Consider the following 20852-nt stretch of genomic DNA (forward strand, 5'->3'; position numbering starts at 1 on the left):
TGACTTCTCAAGAAGGCAGAAGTGCAAATTGCAAACAACAGTGCTTCTGAATTAATGTGTGGACAGTGGGGAAAAAAGAAATATATTCAAGTCTTCCTTTTGTATTCTGTTCTTCTTCATTATAAATTCCTTAACTTTGACTAGTTATTCTGTTAGAGTGTCACCCCAGATAGCAAACCGAATTGTGGATTCTGCAAGGAGCATCCTGAATAAATTCCTGCCAGATATTTACATTTACACAGATCACATGAAGGGGACCAGCTCTGGGAAGTAAGTGAATTATTGGTTTGTACTGTGCGTTTACTAATATAATGATTGCGGGGGGCGGGGGGGGAAAGCAGAGTATAAAGTGACCATGGTGCAATCTAATAATTAGTATTCAAGTGTCTTTAAAAGCTCTTGCCATTTATCTCAGTAATAATAACCATGCAACCATGCTATAATGAAGACCAACACATCTATTCCCAAGGTGCCAATGAGGGATTACAAGGAGTAAGAGAATAATAACTTGCTAAAGGCCAAACTATCATACAACTATCATACTTCGGACACTTTATGCGAAGACTCAGCTCTCTTGAGAAGTCTATAATGTTGGGGAAAGCTGAAGGAAAAAGTAGAAGAGGACGACCAACAGCAAGGTGGAGGGACTCGATCACGACAGCAATGAATGCACCACTGAGAGACCTTAAAGGCCAAGTTGAAGACAGATCATCCTGGAGGGAATCTATCTATGTGGTCGCTAAGAGTCGACACCGACTCGACGGCACTTAATCACTCAATCAATCAAAGGCCAAACGGAATACTTTCTTTGAGTTTCGAACTCTGACTTTCCTAGCTGACTCCTTTAGCCATATAATATACGCTAGCCAAGCTGTTGGCAACAAGGAAGGGCCATCTGTCTGCCCTCCATCTCTTCTGATGGAGGTATGCTGTGGGGAAAGAGGCCCTGTCTGAACTCTGCTGCCCACACCTTCAGGCTTGACAGATCACAGGAAAGGGGTTCTTAGATCACCATCTATCCCTGTGCAGCTTGCCTGTGTGCTACAGAGTGGGTCATCTCATCCTTTGCCATGGGACAACTAGGGATGTGCACGGAACTAGCAAGGGCCAGTTCGAAGGCGAGGGGGGGCATAGCTTTAAGGGTGGGGGAGGGTGTGCTTACCCCTCCCTCCTCTTTCCCCCTGCTGGCACTTGTTTCTAAAGTCCCCGTCGGGCAGCAGCGTACTTCCCTGCCACCCCATGGCCTTTTTGGCTGGAAGCGCTGGGTGCATGTGTGCGTGCCGGGCGTGCACACTGCACACCTGAGTGCAGTGTGCGCATGCACAAGCATCTGGCACTTCTGGCCAAAGGGCACAGGGTGGTAGGGAGGTACGCTGCTGCCCTGACGGGGACTTTATAAATGGAGTGCCAGCAGGGGAGAAATGGAAGGAGAGGTAAGTGCACCCACTCCCGCCCTTGAAGCTATTGCCCACCGCCTTCGAACCGGCAGAACCACCTGCCGATCGAACCAGTTGGGAGGCCATAAAGGGCCTCTGAACCTGGTGCACATCCCTAGGGAGGACCTTAAAACACAGCCCATCCAGAATAATGGGCATCTCTTTTCTTCCTCCATCCCAGCCAGGTTACCCACCTTAGAGCCTGTCATTAAGGCTCAGTACTGCCCTCTCATCAACCCAGTCAGACCCACCATTTCTGAAATCAGAAGAGGAGCTGTAACCTGGTTACCTGTCTCAGTCCCATCCTTTGGCTCTCCATGGTCATAGAGTCGCCTCTGCTTAAGATGTCCTATTCTGGCCTTCCCTCTGCTCCCTCATAACGTCTAATAGAGTATAATAACTAAACAGGTTGACAAATGTTGTGTTGCATTTTTAAGCTTAGTCCTAAACCCATCTACGGTTATACATACAGTCCATTAACCTGTGCTTTTTTAAAAAGAAGAAGAAGAAGAGGAGTCATCTCCAGGGAGGGAAGGTGGGGTGTGTATGCATGTGTCTTTGCATGAGTAGGGGCAAAAGCACTTTCCTGCCAGGCCATGTGACACTTGCTGAGAACAGCAACAGACACCTTTATTGTGCAGCTCAAAATAACATCAGAGCCTTTCAATCTTTCCCCACCTTCTTTTAGGTCTCCGGGTTTTGGTCTGTCTCTTGTGGCAGAGACTGCGAGTGGCACTTTTCTCAGTGCTGAGCTGGCCTCTAACCCCCAGGGACAAGGTGCTGCTGTACTTCCCGAAGACCTTGGCACAAACTGTGCCAAGTTACTGCTTGAAGAGATTTACAGAGTAAGTAGCTGCCTTGATATCTCTCTCTCTCTCTCTCTCTTAAGCATTCTTACCCAACTCTTCAGCTCGCAAGCCTCCTAGAGTGGCTTTCATAAAATCAGTAAAAATAGCAGATTATTAAAACAGCAAAAAGTGTGGGGGGTGGGTGGGAGGCGGGTTTTGCCTTGACTACTGCTGCTACTTTTCTTGCAGTTGGTTGATCTATTGGCCTTTTGTGAGGGAAGGAAGATCCCAATACCAGATGGGGAGATGAAGATGGCAACAATTTACCTCACTGGCCTCTTCTTTGGTGTCCCTGCAGTGAAAGTACCCCATTCCTAAACCTGCCGTCAGATCTCCTTGCATCCATTGTGCATGTTTACACTGAGGGTGGTGTCTATATATTATTGCTACCCATATTTATTTGTCCTTCTCATTACCAATGGTGAAAGCTGCACTCTGTGTAATGTACTTTGCCTTAATGGGGTAAATAGTCTTTATAATAAGTTAAATAAGCAGGGGCTTATTTAGCCCCTGCTAACTGAACAAAGAGTCACCTTTTAAAAGTGGTGATTCTCTTTATTTAGCAGGGGGAGAGTAACTGGCCCTATCCGTCCCCAGCACAACATCCCTCCAGTGGCTGTTGTTGGTGTCTGTCTTATGTTTCTTTTTTAGACTGTGAGCCCTTTGGGAACAGGCGGTCATTTAATTAATTAATTAATTTCTGTTTGTAAACTGCTCTGGGAACTTTGGTTGAAAAACAGTATATAAATACTCATGGTATTGGTATTTATCAGAAACAGGACTTTTCTGTTAGGCAATTGGAATACTTCTGTAGTTTTGAAAGCCTCACTCACTTGATTAGGAGGTCGTTGTGGGCCAAAACACCATTTTGTGCCACCTGCTGATTCGCTCACCAGGAAATGGGTTCCTGATCCATTTAGATATACAAAGAGACCACAGTGCTAATAAAGGCACTGTGCTAGCCTTTTAATGAGCCAGAGAAAAAGGATGATAGCCTAAAGGCTCAGGATGGAGTTGGAAAACCAGGGTCAACATCTATGTATATTCAGTCTGATTGTATTGGTTTCTTGAACCACCTACCTTGCTGATTTACTCCATTTTATTATTTATTAATTAAAAGATTTAATATACCACGCAATCCACAGACTCAGGGTGGTGTACAAAGCAAGAATAGCATCCAAGATTTTTTTATTATTATTTAAAGGGCAGATGCCTGGCAGAAAAGAAATGTCTTCAGTAAGGTTCTAAAGGCTGAAAGGGAGGAGGCAGACCGAATGGGGGGTGGGGGGGAGAGAATTCCAAAGTGAAGGGGTGGCAACAGAGAAAGCCCTTCCACAGGCCCTAGTACTATGGACCTATCTGAGACCAGGCACTGAAAGAAGGGTAACCTTAGAAGATCTCACAGGACGGGACAGGACTGGCTGGGAGAGATGGTCCTGAACTCCATACTCTATACACCTCTGCCATACCCTTGGGGTGGTCAGTGTTGCTTGCTTGATAGCAGTTGAGTGGAAGGTAGCCGCTGAGGCTTTCAAAATTATTAAGCATTTGATTTTTTTTGTAATGGGCAATCAGTTTTTAACTTGCTGTAGAAGTGGTGCACTACCAAAGATCTAGCAATTCCTAATTTTTTGCTATCTTCAGTTTAGACTGCGACTATATCAGTATGTTAAAAATGCCAATTTGGATCCAGAGGTACCTTCTGTGTGAGCAGAAGGCAATTCCACTGTGCAAGGGGGTCTCCCCTGACTACTGACCATCCCCCCCATTCCTGCACAGCTCCTAGTGCTACATCCCATGCTGTTCTGGAGGGTCCTCCAGCCCTCAAGAGTAGATTTAATACTGTCTGGAGCAGTATTCTCTCTAATTTTTTTTTCATCTGGGTGCAGAATGAGATTTGTTCTGGCAGCAGTATCAAGGCAGTGTGTGGGCATGTACATTCAGAATGGGGCCTTCCCGATTCAACCTGAGCAGGATCTAAAATCAACTGAGCGGACATAAAAAAGACTTGTGTGTGCATTCACATGCCTTAGAGGGAACACTGGTCTGGAGGACAAAGTGCAAAGCCTGTCCTGTGAGCAGAACTCTGTGCATGGAAGTTAGGAGTCAAGCGATAATGTTCAGTATCTCGCCGTAACTATTCATTACCACTGGATAGCACTACTCAGATGAAAAAGCTAGGTATATAAATAATTGTGCTGACTTTTCCTCTGACCGACTAGGTCCTTTAAAGGAAAGTAATTTCACTTTTACCCATACTCCTCCCATCTTCTCTTTCTGAGGTCAAGGCAGCAAATGTGTGCCTACACTGCATTGATAGAATCAGCTCTTCCTCTGTGATGCCGTGTCTATCTAGCTTGTATCCTAAAAGGGTACAGTAAATAAGTGCATACTGCCTTTCGCTGTGCTTTATACATCTCGCCCCCATATCCATTTATTCTGAAGAAGCTACAGTTTTGCTTTTCAGATGTTCACCAGAAATTGGATTCTCCCAGGGATACCTTTCTTGCTTTCAAGTGGGATTGCTTGAGACATTGCAGCCCCTGAAAGGAGTACATAGCATGGTTAGCCCATCAGCTTGCTACACTGTAGCAAAATCCATTATGGGAACAAGTGTTCTCTCCCTCCCTCCCTCCCTCCTTTTTTTGGGGTGTGTGTGTGTGTGTTTACATCAACAGTTCTATAGAGAAGCAGATATACAAAGAGACTGAGGTTTCTAATCGAAGGAGAAACAATGGGCTTATGAAAGAAAGCCACTAAACTGGCAGGTGTCAATCCACCTGACACTGATACAGGCTTCATTGAATTAATGTGGTGTTAGCCTAACGTTTACGCTTTTGCAGTAGATACTGTCAATCTGCCCAGTTCACAAAAGCTCTGTTATGACTTGCACTCTCTTGTACTGCACAATAATTCCTAATGGAGAAATAGAAAGGCATCTGTGATTTGGTGCCCCCCAACAGTGGCCCCCTAATTCTAGAGAATCCTCCTCTGTGCTACAGCTAGAGTGAACTACACAGGAAGCTACATTATACCAAATCATACCATTGATCCATCTAGCTCAATATTGTCTACAGACTGGCAGCAGCCCTCCAAGGTTTCAGGCAAGAGTCTTTCCTAGCCCAACCTAGAGATGCCAGGGAGTGAACCTGGGACATGCATGCAGATGCTCTTCCACTAAGCTACAACCCCAGCCCCTAAGGTGATTATCTTACAATGTTCACGTGTAGTCACTCAGCCAAATGCAAGTTGGATAGACCCTGCTTAGCAAAGGGAACAATTCATGCTTGTTACCACAAGACCAGATCTTCTCCTCACAGCACAGTGTTGGGAGAACCTGTGGCATGAACCTGTTTCTCATGGTAAACTCAGAGGGTTGGTTCAAACGATACTGGTTCAGCACACATGAAGAAAGGGGAGTGGTGCCAAAATTGTTAAACACATAGAAGAACATGTCTTGCTAAAGAAGAACCAGCATGGCTTTTGCAAGGGCAAGTCGTGCCTCACTAACTTTTTGGAGTTCTTTGAGTGAAAAGAAAAGGTGGGGAACTTGGGGGCTTGGCCCAGTTCAAATTCAGATCATCCCCCTCAAACCAGGGGCCAGTCCAATTTGAACTCGAACCGATCAAACTGGGCCAGTTCAAGTTGAACTAGGTTCAAGTCAAACCCAGTGTTGCACATCCCTAACCGGAAGGCCACTGGGATATACCAACAGGTGTGCTCTTGGTGCTGCTCCATTTTTTTCACATGTGCCCAGTGCCTTTTATCTATTTGGAAACATTTGAAAGTCTGCAGAAGAGCTCTTACGCCTCCACAGCAGAAAGAAAAAAATGTTAAATATGGTGGGGGAGGGCTTTTGCTGTCCTTTAACATCCTTCCTGTATTGGCCCAAGGGTCACACTTCTTGTATGGAACTTCAACTGCAACTGTATGAAGCAGTTGCAGAGGCTTGTGTGAAATGGGTCACCATGGAGTTGCCTTCCCATTGCAAGTTGCCTTTTTCTGGGATTTGAAAAGACACAGTGAATGTTGTTGCCACTGGAAACTAATTTGTGCGACTGGGTTGTCATCAGCGTTCCCTCTAACAGGGATTCCCAGATGTTGTTGACTACAACTCCCACAATCCCCAGCCAAAGGCTGTTGGAGCTGGGTATGTTGGGAGCTGTAGTGAACAACATCTGGAATCCCTGTTCAAGGGAACAGTGGTTGTCATGTGGAGCTTCCTCCACACTGGTCCCAAAACTCATCCCAAATATCTTCTGTGCATTTGGATGTGGCAAACATTACAAAATCTGTGTTTTATCTTTTGGCCCTTGAAATGTGAGAGCTGAAGCTGTTCTGTGGCTTAAGCAAATCTCCCCTCCCTCCCTCTTCCTGCTCCTATTTTCTGGTGAGTACAAAGCTTAATTATTAAAATGTTCGTATTTGCAGGGAGGCTGTGTAGATTCGACAAACCAAACCCTCGCTCTGCTCCTTATGACCCTTGGACAGCAGGATGTTTCCAAAGTCCTATTGGGACCACTGTCACCATACACGTAAGTTCATTTTTTCCCCTTTTCTGGAAGCTAATTACTCAGTCCTGTTCAATTTACTAATTGCACTGAGCAACATGTGGTGGTTGCTTTGAATACTTAATTTGTAGCTGCAAAAGGAACTAGCACTTCATGTTGAAGAATTCAACATCACAAGTTCCCTAGTGTCTATTTGTATGTACTCCATAGAATAACTTTCTTCCTTGATAGTTCTAGAGCAATTAAACTGTCCATGACATGCTGAGGATTCTACACATATCTGCTAGGTATTTGTTACCTAGAGCAACCTGCGGACCCTTGTTCCTAGTAGCTGTAGCAGAGAGTAGCAGTATTTTGGAGATGCTGACATTTCTCGTTTAACTTGTTCTGTGAACTTTCAAAAGAAACTGTCAAGGATCCACTTGTGTATCTGCAAAGTGTATATGGCGGTGAGAGGAGGAATTTTTTGTTTTTTTAAAGCAACTGGTATTAAGCATCTGTAAAAGGTAGCATTACCTTTGCTCTGACTTGAGGATAGAGACTCGATTATCAGGACGCGGTTCATACTTGCTTTGTAACTGGCATGATGATTCAGCTTCAGAAAAATAGCTTGGCTTTGTTTTTAAATGTTCTTCGTATTATGTGCTTGCTGGTATACCCATTTGGGAATAGTATTAAACAACTAGACTGTGAACTGTCCTTTTTCGGTTATCATGGTACCGATGCTGTATATGTGAAAGGTACAGTACTGTGATAACTGAAGAATGATGGTGCCATCACAATGAGATGTGATATACTGGAGAACTACAACTGATCCTTGGCATTTGACCTTGGAAGCCAATGGAGAGGCTTCAAGGTGATGTGACGAGAGAGCTTAGGAAGTAGTCCAGCAGTTCTCAAACATGTCAGTAAATGGAGGCACACAAACAATTGTGCATATCTTGGTAATAAAGACTGGCAAGCGACCATTAATAAACTGAGCTTGAGTAAAGCTGAGGATTCCTGCAAATGTGGTAATCCTGCTGGGTTTGCTGAAAGGAGGTTGTAGATTCTTGAGTCCTATATATAGCACAGGGCAGTTTCCCCAACGTTCTTCATCCAGGGGCACACATAATTTTTTTTTAATAGCAATAGCAATAGCACTTACATTTATATACCGCTCTATAGCCGAAGCTCTCTAAGCAGTTTACAATGATTTTAGCATATTGCCCCCAACATTCTGGGTACTCATTTTACCGACCTCGGAAGGATGGAAGGCTGAGTCAACCTTGAGCCCCTGGTCAGGATCGAACTTGTAACCTTCTGGTTACAGGGTGGCAGTTTTACCACTGCACCACCAGGGGCTCTTAATGGGCACACTGCCCCCCCCCCCCAGCACAGACATGCTGAGTCCTGAAGACTGACCTGAGGATGAAGGCAAAGTAGCACAGGAAGAAAAAGTATGTGAGGTGGCCCTGTGTGTGGTGCCAGGGAGCTGCACCACACACGGGGAGCTTAGAGGGTGTAGAAGATCTGATTCCTAGCCTGGGGGCCTCTAGATGTTGCTGAACTACAACTCCCATCATCCCCAGCTATACATTGTGTCTGGGGATGATGGGAGTTGTAGTTCAGCAATATCTGGAGGCTCCCAGGCTGGGAACCACTAATCTAAGACACCTGAAAAGGCAAGTTTGAGAAACACTGTGGTAAGGGGGGGGGGGATTTCAGGAGAGTGTTAGTCTTTCCAAGGGTGAATGCTTGATTAGACTTGCAGTTTGGGAGACTGCACAGCAACCATCTTGTGTTCAAATTTTGCTGTAAACCGCCTTGGGATTGTTTTAATGAAAGGCGCTATATAAATTTAACAATAAATAAATAAAATCCTGAGGATACACACAGTCTTATCCTGGTTTTACAGCTTTTAGCAGATTCTACTGCAAGTTATACCTCAGGTTTAGAAACTTGTTTTACTTTTAAAGTAATTCATGTTGGTGGTTTTTAGTCAACATGACTTGCAGCAAAATGACTATGAAGTTATGTAGGTTGTTTATACTAGGTGATCTGTAGCTTTAAAAAAAACTACTTTGATTAATCTTTCTCCACAAGTTCTTTCTTTAAATTGTCTTCGCCCACAGTTTCAAATTTTGCAATGCACAGCATTGTGAAAAGCATGTCATTCAAATAGTATGGACAAGATATGTTCTTTTATATTAAAGTCCTGCCATGTGGATTCAAATATATATTGATTCCGATAATTGATAGGTTTCTGCTTGCCATTCAAAGACCATCTGCTTTTATAGTCTTTGTTAATATAATAGGTCACTTTCACGTAGTGGGGACTAAAGTTTGTTGGCCTAAAAGTGTGTCTCACATAATCATTATCATGTGGGGCCAAAGTCCTGTATCAGCACTTCTGCAAGCTGATTCTCCATGCAAATAATAGTTTTTTAAAAATAAAATAACCGCTGCTGCACAATAGAACTCTTTCCTTTGCTGTTCAACATGCAGAAACCATATAGCTCCATTTTGTTTTGGGGTGCCAAGAGAAGAAACATGTCAGGCATGCTATGTCTATTTGCTTATTATTGTGTGAATATAAAAGGGAGCTGGAAGGAAGACTCCACATGCTGATTTTAACTGTGGTTAGTACAGTGCCACCATGAAGAACACTGTTGTAGGCATTGTTGCTCACAACTAGCATGTCTCCCAGTCCCCAAATTCCTTGGTTATATGCATTGTATATAACGGGGAAGAGAAGAAAGCAAGAGGAATGTGCCAGTGACCTCAGAACTTCACTGATGTTTCCTCCAGTGCCGATTGGTGCTGGATCTTGGCCTCGCTTAGCTTCAGTACTGAAGTTGCTGAATGACCCTCCCACAAAACTCTCATGATTGTGGGTGAACTCATCCTTTTAAAAAGGATGATAGCTAAGTTTATGGGGCTGCAGAAACTGATGAGTCCTAAAGAAGAACTCTGATCCATAGTATGTGAAGACCCATCCCATTTCTAAGGGAAGAAAGCTTGTCTTGTGGTAGCAAGCATGACTTGTCCCCTTAGCTAAGCATCATATGCCCAGGTTGCATATGAAAGGGAGACTACATGTGTGAGCACTGTAAGGTGCCCTTAGGGGATGGGGCCGTTCTGGGAAGATCATCTAGGTTCCCAAGTTCCTTCCCAGGCATCTCCAAGATAGGGCTGAGAGAGATTCCTGCCTGCAACCTTGGAGAAGCTGCTGCCAGTCTGTGTGGACAATACTGAGCTAGATGGACCTGTGGTCTGACTCAGTATATGTCAGCTTCCTATGTTCTCCCTATGTTCGCTTATAAAAAACAAAACCTCACCCTATGTTGTTTCCATCACCGTAAGATTGAGCCTTTTCACACACATTCTTATGTGCATGCCTATCACTTCCGTACACACAAAATGTAAGGCGCTAATGTGCCTACAGTCCATTGGAAAGCCAGGACTGGCTGCAGCACCCTGTCTTAGGTTGCAAACCAAGGTTTGCTGCCACGTAGCATATAGAAATGCTACTGAGAACTTGCCCTGAGCTGTCAGACTTCCCAATCGTGGCTTCTGTGCAGGTGGAAACCTAGTGGTGCAAACATAACGATGATTGTGAAAAGGATCTTGCCCTTCTAGCGACAAAAGTGCAGGTTCCCAGGATTTCATATTGATGTGCGTGAGCACAGCTATATCTTTCTGTATTCTCTAGGAAGTAATAAACTATATTGCAAGGGTGGTGCTCAACAAAACTATCTGAGTATGGAACATACTGAGATAGATTTCTCTTTAATGTTGGTAGAGGAAATGTCTGAAAAATTCTGATCAGTATTTTCCACTGCCCTCTGCTGTCAGTGGTAAGAAGTTCCTATCAAGCTCTTTAAGTCCTACAGTTGCAGCTTGTTTATCTTGTCATCTCTGTTTTGTCAACTGTCCTAGCACTGGTACAATTAGGGCTTTATTTTTCCAAGGTGGTTCTTCAGTCAAAAATGAGAGCAGTAATGGGCCAATGAAGCTTCTCAGCTCTCTTTTCTTCCTTTCCATTACTTCCCATCGATCTTGTTGCTTCATAGCCAATAGCATATGGCAAGAACTTTGTTTCTATTGACTTCTTCCCACCTCCGCTCTCTTCTCCTGGAACTAGCAGATGATGTTTTGCTCTGGTGTTTCAAGGCTCTAAGTGGCTCCTGGCTATTTTCAATGCCATGTGCAGTGTCTCTATCCGTCTGAGTCCTGTAGTTATAGTTGTTGATCCCCTTCAGTTTTAGATTCACTAAATTCTGAACATGTTCAAGGCCAGATTAGGTGAGAGACGTTAGTGTCACTGTCTTACATTGTAGTTTAATACTTTAAAATCAAATAGCCACCCAGAGGCCTGATCAAGTTCATAGGGTGGGGGTGGGATGTAGCCCTTTATATGCATACTGTTTTCCCATTCAAGATCCACGCCACCCCACCCTACTGAAAGCTGCCTTGGGGCCCCAGATGTGCCATTTCTTTCATCTGGTTTAGACCTCCATGTGACTACTATTTTGACTCTAAAGTAAACACCAAATTAGGTGATCACACATTTAATTCTCTGTTAGTTTGGTCCTCAGATATCTGTTGCAGAATCTGGCTTCTAGAATCTAGTTTTCTCTCTTTTAAAGTCTACTTTCCACATGGAAAGTACACTTATGAGATTCCCTTGCTCGTGTGTGTGTGTGTGTGTGTGTGTGTGTGTGTGTGTGTGTCCCTGTCCCCAACAACTTCTCAAGGCCTGCCCCAAACTTGGTACAGATGTTGTGCCATATGGGGACACCTGAAAGGCATGGTTTGTGATGACTTCATGTACCCCGAAAGTAGGCAGATTAGTTCTTACCTGAACTGCTTGTATTTTGACATGTCTAGCCTTTATGCATGCTTAACAGATGGGGCAGAGTGGGGCATTGATCCATAGCATGGAAGCCTGGTGTTCAACACAACCTTGACATGTTCTGTATGCCTGTCAGTCATTCTCATTGACTCATCTGTGCATCTAAGGAAGGGGCTGTAGACAACTTACTGCAAACCTATCTCCCTGCTTTTTCTTTCTTTCCTGCTCCCAAACCTGCCTTCTCCCGATTCCTTGCCCGTTGTAGCTTTTTGCCCAATGCACAATATCACAGGGGGCAGTGTGCCCTCTAAGGCATGTGCACGTGTGCCCACTCACAAGTTGTTGTTTTCTTTTAATGTCCACTCAGTAAATTTTAGATCCCACTCAAGTTGAATCAGGAAGGCCTCACTCTGAATGCATGTGCGCACACATTGCCTTGATAGTACCACCTAGAACCAAACTCATTCCGCACACCGATGGAAAAAAAATTAGAGAGAACACTGATTGGGGGCCACAACCAGGTGCCAGCACACAAGGAGATCTGCACATCCAGCAGATTGTTGGTATGGAGCTGAGGGAGTGTGAAGTTGGTGGAAGTTGGAGTAAATATAGAAAGGGCCCAGTGCATAATCGGGAGGCACATGACCCAGTTATCTTGCTGAAGCTCTGCCAGTTTGACTCTGGGCAGTGCCTGGGTGGGTGACTGCCTGGGAACCTCCTATATGCTCCCTTGAATTTGATCGTGGAAGAAAAGTGGGATATAAATTATCAAAGGGGTCTGAGTTCAAAATACTCAAATGTTTTATCAAAGGAGTAAAATGTTGCCGAATAGGTTGAAGATTGCTGCCTCTGAAAGTGATGCCTGCCTGTCTGCCTCCCCCCACCCCGTGAATAATGTTGTTTAAATTTAAATTCCACGCAACCCCCTTTTTTCTTATATGCGAAGTATGTGAAAAGCTGTGATCTCCCCAAATATAAGTTAGGGGACTATGGAAGAGAATTTTGCTTTGTATAGGTGACATAGCTAAATAATTCTGTTGTGGATATACCAGAGAACGGTCGTCTCTTTAACAAACTGGCTGTCCAGGGATACTTGCAGTACACTTGGGTCTTCCAGTAGTAACGAAGTGTTAATAGGTTCTAGTTTTCTATGCCTGCCTGCCTGTCGAAAATGGAGCAAAAGAGAAGTCTGCATTTCTATTTTTGCTCTCTACTTACATCACTGTGCTTTCATATCTCTAAACTGACATTTTGAGGTATGAGATTTTTCCCCAGTCCTTCTAAATATAGACCAGCATGCATGTATTGATGCAAATAAGGGCTGCACAACTTCGCCTCTGGCTTTTGTTGGACTACCATCATCCCTGACCAGGGTGGATTTGATTTAAATCAAACTGATTTAAATCACTAGCAGGGTGGATAAAAATCAAAAAAATCCAATTTAAATCAAAAAAATCGGATTTAAATCAAAAAAATCGGATTTTTTTTATTTAAATTGGTTTTTTTGTATTTAAATCGGATTTTTTTAAATTTTTATCCACCCTGCTTGTGATTTAAATCATGATTTAAATCATGATTTAAATCAGTTTGATTTAAATCAAATCCACCCTGTCCCTGACTATTGGCCACTGGGGATGGTGGGAGTTGTAGTCCAACAGCAGCTGTAGGGCTGAAGTTGTGCAACTGTTATTAAAACAAATGGTGAATAACTTGAAAAGCATGAAGTGAATAGTGAAGGGAATGTCATTGTGTAAAACACCATTTTGAAACATGTTTATGAGTTGTACACAGAATTATTTTTGTATTTATTGTAATTTATTGTGTACAATCTAGCCAAACTTAAGCCCCATTGATTTCTCTAAGAGAGTTAAGCTCATGTTTATGTCCTTCCATTTGAATCAATAGGAACTGTTTAACCTCAGTTGGATAGTGTCCCACGTTTGTAATGTTTCGTTGGTTTGTACAGTGTATTATATATCTAGAAATACTGTTTCAAAGTTGAAAATAAAAACTGCAAAAAACAGCACTGGCTGAATACTGGAAGCAGTATCTACAGTAATGCTCATGGAGCAGAGGCACCTTTCAAAGTGGTGATTCTCTTGTATTTAGCAGAGGGAGAGCTACTGTCCCCATCCAGCTCCAGCACAGCATTCCTTCACTGGCTGTTGCTGGTGCTACCTTGTGTATCTTTTTAGACTGTGAGCACTTTTGGGACAGGGAGCCATCTCTCTCTCTCTCTCTCTCTCTCTCTCTCTCTCTCTCTCTCTCTCTCTCTATCTATCTATTTATTTTTATGTAAAGCCACTTTGAGAACATTTTTTTTAAAGTAGTATATAAATATTTGAAGTAGGTAGCATATTTTGTGGTTGTGGTGTTCAGCAAAGTTGCACTACTGCTCATAGAAGAGGAATCACCTGTATGCATGTTGTGCAAGAAGTTCACCATTTATGCATATGCAGATAGTTGGATAGATAGATAGAGCTAGAGGCTGTGTTAGTGCAATAACTAGTCTAGAATAGAGGTTAATTCCTTCACACAGTAACCATGTGCTGCATCCTTATGCTAGCAACATTACCACAAGGCTAATCTGAATGCTACCAGTAATATGCTAAAACTATGTTGAAGTTGCTTAGTTCTAAATATCCAACATGTTGGAACTTTTCATATTCAACAAATATGTCCTGGAATCTAGTATTTGGATTTTTAAAAGTAAGCTATCACATTCGTCCATAAATGTGTTCTAGCTCAATCAGTCTGCTGTTTTAAATAAATTAAATTTAAAACATTAAATCATTTGTGATTTTTATTTCTTGTTTCCTATATGTTATGGTGTGCAGTCCTGGAAAAGCAAGTAGAGATGTGCAGAACTGGTTAGCTTGCAAACCAGACTGCCACAAATCAGACTGGTTTGGGCATGAGCCACTTTGAACCAGAGCTGGTTTGTTGAACCAACATGCCCAGCCAATCGGTTCAACCAAGCTGGTTCACTTTAGTGAAGTTCAGTTTAAATTCGGATCAAACTGCAACAAATGGACCATGCACACCCCTAAAAGCAAGTACTCATTTATAAAATGTTATCCAGTGAATATTTTTATTTGAAGATGTTGCTGCTGGAATTTAGCTGTTGTCCAACCTAACCATAGTACATCGTGAGATGTTTATAGTTCTAAGCTCATGTATGCTGCTTTTCCTTTTTTCAGAATTGAGTTTCTGCGCCATTTGAGAAGCTATTTCCAGGTTATGTTTAAAATTGAAACCAAATCATCTGGCGAAGACTGCAAAGGTGGTGAAAAAGTCTTAATGACATGTATTGGCATTGGATTCTCCAATCTTAGCAAGACAATAAAATAGCATTTGTAATTTAAATTGAGTAAAATCTGATGTGAAATATTTAACCTTATTTGTTATGCAGAAGATAATTCTGTTTAAAAACTTTGTATGTGTTTATCTGCCCTCAAACATATATGTTCTGTATGTATCTTATTTGCCCCCACTTTGCAAAGCAGTACTGTAGTTGTGTTCTGTCAAAATAAACCCTCTGAAAGATTTTGTAAAAACATCAAGTGTGACTGGCTTGTGGATCTTTGTTCAAGGAAGGCTACAATCGTAAACATAATTACTTGAAAGAAATATGTAGATGGGGCTGGAAAATAAAAACCCCACCAAATAATTTCCCTCTCCCAACATTGGAAAGCTCTTCCTCATATGGTAATCTCAATTAACCCATGTATTATCTGACACACTTCTCTATTGAAAGCAAGGGGAGTGGTAAGGGTTATTAATTAATGCTAGCAGTAAGTCTTCCAGGACACACATCACAGTTCGAAAGAGCAACAATTTTTGTGCAGGTTGGCATTTGTAACGTTGGGACTTCTTTAACATAGATTATTGAGCAGGGGTAGGCAACCTCGGCTCTACTGCTTTTATTGAACTACAGCCCCCACCATATTGTGGGGATGATGGGAGTTGTAATTCAACAACAGCTGGAGAACCAAGGTTGCCTAACCCTGTTAAAGAGTTTTGTTGTTATGTGTGGATATTTGTAAGTCAACAGTTTGTGACTCAGGAAGTAGTGCCATTTGCCCACAGGAGAGTGGCAGGCCATATTTTATTATGGGTATATGCACGTATTGTATTTGTGCTTGCAAAAGGCACCTCCTCCCCACTTTTCACCTACTTTTAATGTAAACCGCCCTGAGCCTTCTGGAAGGGTGGTATAAAAGTTTTAATAATAAATAAATAAATACTGAGCCAACCCTGAGTTGTCAGGGCAAAATCCTGGAAACCATGAACAGAGTGGTTCCTCCACTAGGAGTTTCCAGGATTCTGGATTGTAGCCATAATATTGCCTGATAGAAGTCATGAACATTTTAACCTTAGATTATGGCCCGTATTTGACAAATATATTTCAAGTCCACATGGTACCAGTCTCCTTTGTCTGGTGCATAAACTTATAATAACATCAACATAGATGAACTCCACAATTGTTACTATAGTTCCTTTCAAAAGCCTCCAGAGGCTATTATATTGGTTGCACTAGGGTTACAATTATACTGGTTGCACTAGGGTTACATGAATTCTCTTCATTCCTGAAAAAGTAACACGAGTCAGAAAATGTGAATGAGAAGCTGGCATGCTAGTACCTCTACGTTGTGTAAAAACATACATAGTAGATACAAAGCTCTGCCTAGGAGATAGGAATAAGTTGGCTCACAAGCTAACAGTGTTTGTCAGCTAAAGAGCACTAGTTGCCAATGTCAGCTGTTAGAAAAGATGCTGCAGAGTGGGTTGGACTGGGTTGGGGCATTCTAGATGTGATGAAGTCCCTTAGGCTTAGAAGGGAGGCAGATTCTAACTGATTCTGGACTGTTCCCCATCCAGCAGTAGCACAAATGGTGACTTGGGAAAAGTGCAGCCAAATGGGCTAGGCAAGGGTCAGAGTCCATTGTTAGATGTGATGGAGTCCCTGAGCCCTGTCCAGGAGGGAGGTAGATGCTTGGTCTGTAGAAATAACCTCTGATTGCCAAGTGAGATCCATTTACGGAAACAGGCTTTTGAACATGCCACTGAACTGCAATGCTCATCTGGGTCCCATTGCAGCTGCTGTATGTGTCTTTTGTTCTTAAGAGGGGTGCACATCCTTGTGTGGGGTCTCCAGCTGTTATATGTGGCCAAAGCTGAATTGGGACCTTACCTTATTGGACCAATCAATAGCTTAAATATGTGAATGTTTTCAAGCACCAAACTTTCCATCAGGAGGGTTAAAAAAAATAGGAAGTAGCTCTGGCTGTTCTAGGGCTTTTTTGTCCGGGTTTTTCTGTTGCAGAGTAATTATTTAGACAAGCACACACTGCACCATTAAGCAGACAAACACACACTGCACCCTTAAGCCAGTACATAGATAGATTCAAAGAGAGAAGCATGCCCCATCTGAGACAACGTCTATGGGAAAATCCCAACATTCCCCTTTTCATTGGCTTGTTCTTGAATTAAGAGTCCCACGTTTTATGATGTGATGAAATATTTTATTTTCCAGATTGCAGCAATATATCAGTCTCTGAATATGGCATGCCTTCAATTTTGTGCCATTCTGTAGGTTATGGCATTTTCTCTTTTCTGGCTGCCAGTGAGAGCCTTTTAGATGGAATCCCTTTATTAACTCTGAGCGTCTCACTTCTTGTTCTATTTCAATCTCCCTTTCTTGATTGGAACACTCTGGTTCTGTCTCAATCTCTTCTCAGTTGAGTCTCTTATTATATCATAGTCTTTAAGAGACTTTATTTAAGAGAAGGTCTTCTTCATCATGAGCCCCACCATCCATTGAGATCATCTGAAGAGGCTTGTCTGGTAGCTACTCAGGGACAGACCTTCTCTGTTGCTGCCCGGAGGCTTTGGAATGTGCTCCCTGCTGAAATAAGAGCCTCCCCATATATGACAACTTTTTAAAAGGCAGTTAAGACACATCTGTTCATACAGGCTTTTAATTAGACTTAGTTTTTAACATTGTGTTGAATTTTAAATTAGTTTAATGTGTTAATTTTTGTTTAACTGTTTTATTGTAAACTGGCCAGAGACATACATTTTTGGGCAGTATATAAATAAGTTAAACAAATAAAATAGTCTGTGATTACTTGTTTTTTTGTTGCTGTTCAGCCCTTTCACTTACTGGAAAACCCAGGTCACAGTCAGACATCACATTGGCATTTGACTTTTGCCTCTCATAAACTCACTGAGCAGTTAAACAATCTCTATGATATGATCAAGTATTCTGCAGCTATTGCTATTCAGTGCATAATCTATAAATACTCTTTCTTCACTTCTGCAGTCTAATTTTCTTTTTAGTTCTTAATGAATATATGCATATGCAAATTGTCTAATATGCTTTGTTGGGTTTTGTCCCATTCCACAATTCAAAGGGTGTAACTCATTTAGTTTTAGTTGGAAGTATCATGCGAATAAGTTGCAGTCATTACAGCTTCTACCCAGTATTTGTTTTCTAGACCAGAGTCAAGAAACAGACTTCTAGACATTACAATCAAAGTTCTGTTTTTCCTCTCTGCCACTCCATTTTGCTCTGGAGTATAGGGTACAGTATTGTTCTCTCATGTTTAATTCCTTGTTGTTTTTAAAGTATTGCTCAATATTCTTCCCAGTATATTCCCCACCATTATCAGTGTGAAAAATCTTAGATTTACTTCCAAACTTGTTGCTTACTCTAGCCACATTTTTTTAAAAAAAAGTTTTGGCAACACCCAATTTTTCTCTTTGAGTAGGTAAGTGTAAGTATAGCAAGAAAAATCATTGATGAAAGTCAGGAAATAGCTATTCTTTCCTGGTGTCTTTACTGGAAAGTAGGAGTGTGCACGGTTTTGGTCTGGCACAATAGAAATGACCGCCGGACCGGTCTGGCGGTCCGGATGGGCAGGGGACTGTAACTTTAAGTGGGGGGGTGGTAGTACTTACCCTCCCCCCGCCGCTCTTCCTCCTCCGGCGCTGTTCCTTTGAAGAATCTTCTTGGGGCGGCAGAGTTCCTCCCTGCCTTGACTTGCACCAACCCTGCAGATAATTTCTTTTGCAGCACACAATTTTTCATCATTCTCATTATTTCCATTGCTTTCACTTTTGCATAGGCAAGTTTGTTAAAGTCCATTTTTCTGGAATCTATTCTTATTGCCTTTTCTTTGTTGAGAATAATTCCCATGCTTTTTTTAGGACAAACATTCCTTAAATGCACGGTGCTTCCACATATAAAACATTGCCATCAGCAACTTTGTAGGCTTGATTTTTAACTGTTTCCTCCCTTTCTGTTTGCCTTTTCAAATTCTTGCAAACACTCCTGCACCAAAAATGAGTGACGTTCTCTTTAATTTGCAGAAAATTGACAGTATTATCATATTCTTTAGGCAAGATATTATGCAAAAGTCCAATTTTTGCTGGTCCAGGCATATTTATCTCCTGCTGTTCCAACGCCTTCAGTATCCCCCAAAATGAGTGCACATGCTCTTGCAAACTCTCTCCCTCTTTGAATCTTTTATTACACAACTGCAGCATAAGATACACTTGACTTCATGGTTCTTTGTTGAAAGACCTTGTTAATCTTTACCACATCTCTCTTGCTGTATCTTTGTCTTCTATACAATAGGTTAACTGTTCACTTACAGTCAGAGATATGCAGGGGCATAGCCACCATTGGGCGACCAGGTTCAAAGAGCGTGGGCCGCAGCCCCAACACACACTCCCGGCATCTGACGTCAGACCGAGGAGGGGGGCTGGTTTAGCTGCTGAGCAGGGCTGGGCAGCCCTGTTCAGGAGTTAAATGGCCATCGCTGCATTGGCAGTGTGGCCAGGAGCGGATCTTCCCCGCCTTAAAGGCAGGGAGAGCCTCTTCCGGCCACTCTGCACCTCGATCTATCTCCTGAACGGGACCACACAGCCCCATTCGTGGGTTAGATGGCCAGTGTCTCATTCACAGAGCAGCTAGGAGAGGCTTTCCCTGCCTTTAAGGTGGGGAATAGCAGCTCCTGGCTGCACTGCGAACACAGTGCTGGCCTGAATCTAGCTCTTGAACGGGGCCACGCAGCCCCATTTGGAAGCCAGACCACACATGCATCTGATGGGGTGGGGTGAGCAGAGTGGTGGTGGCGACTGGACATGGGCCACCGCTGGTCTGGCCCCGCTACTGGAGATATGTGTCCCATGGCTTGCTTGTTCACACAATCCCATTCTCACTGTTTCTCCTCATTCTCTGTTGGTCTTTGTTCCCCCAGAACATAAAATACCAAGAATATTCAGCAGCATCTTCACTCTGAAGGACATCTTCTGCAGTTTGTTTTATTAAGCAGTTCAACAGTGGGATGCCTCCCCATAGAAGCAAAAGTAGTCGTCTTATCTAGCTTTCTTGCCTACAAATGTTTTATCTCACAACTTATTGCTTCACAACTGGGCTCATAGCCCAGTGTTGCAAAGTAATTACTTATCCTCTATAAATAATTTTGGACAAGAAACCAACTTTAACGGAGAAACAAGAGTTTGATATTTATTACTAACTAAACTTAGGCTAAGAAAACAGACTAATAGTGAGGTGCTCATTGCTGGGGGGTCATAATATACAAGATGGGATAGAACTTCCTATTCTGGGTGAAGTTACACTCCCTCAGAAAACAGGTTTGTAGATTGGGAGTGCTCTTGGACCTGGGTCTCATCCTGGTGTCTCAAGTTGAGGCGGTGGCCAGGAGTGCTTTTTGCCAGCTGTGACTGATTTGACAACTCTGCCCATTCTTTGAAGAGAATGACCTGAAACCAGTGGTACACCAACTGGTAACCTCCAGGTTGGACTACTGCAATGCACTCTATGTAGGGTTGCCTCTGTACATAGTTCAGAAAATTCAATTAGTTCAAAATGTGGCAGCCAGATTGGTCTCTGGGGTATCCTAGAGACCACATTATCCCTGTTAAACATTTGCACTGGGTTGCTGATATGTTTCTAGGCCCTCACATGCCACTGACAAGCCTTGTCCATTTATCATAAAGTTTCTTAAATCTACAGCTAAAGAAGATCTTTTAAAGTGTGCTCAAGAAGTAAAGGAGTTTGTGGGATAACTCTTGAATCATGTTTTTCCTGGATTTTCCATAAGAGATGGCTGATAAACTTTTTTTTTCAAAAGACATGCCAAATGGCTAGAGAGAAAACTTGCAATATTATGTTCACTTTCCAGCAGTG

The 20852-nt window shown here is 42.6% G+C and overlaps 1 protein-coding gene across 4 annotated transcripts in view; it reads left to right on the top strand.

Moving 5' to 3' along the window:
* The window catches only part of RCL1 (RNA terminal phosphate cyclase like 1), a 36268-nt gene extending 21073 nt beyond the window's left edge, over positions 1 to 15195 (top strand). For all 4 annotated transcript variants that reach the window (XM_053295943.1, XM_053295942.1, XM_053295944.1 and 1 more), the window contains 4 exons: positions 145 to 270; positions 2125 to 2281; positions 6716 to 6819; positions 14833 to 15195. In XM_053295943.1, the coding sequence (XP_053151918.1) occupies positions 145 to 270; positions 2125 to 2281; positions 6716 to 6819; positions 14833 to 14983 (538 nt within the window). In that variant the 3' untranslated portion in view covers positions 14984 to 15195. The remainder of the gene's footprint in view (positions 1 to 144; positions 271 to 2124; positions 2282 to 6715; positions 6820 to 14832) is intronic.
* Positions 15196 to 20852: the final 5657 nt, after the last annotated feature.

Source organism: Hemicordylus capensis, chromosome 2 (genome assembly GCF_027244095.1).
Source record: "Hemicordylus capensis ecotype Gifberg chromosome 2, rHemCap1.1.pri, whole genome shotgun sequence".
NCBI classification, from domain to species: Eukaryota; Metazoa; Chordata; class Lepidosauria; order Squamata; family Cordylidae; genus Hemicordylus; species Hemicordylus capensis.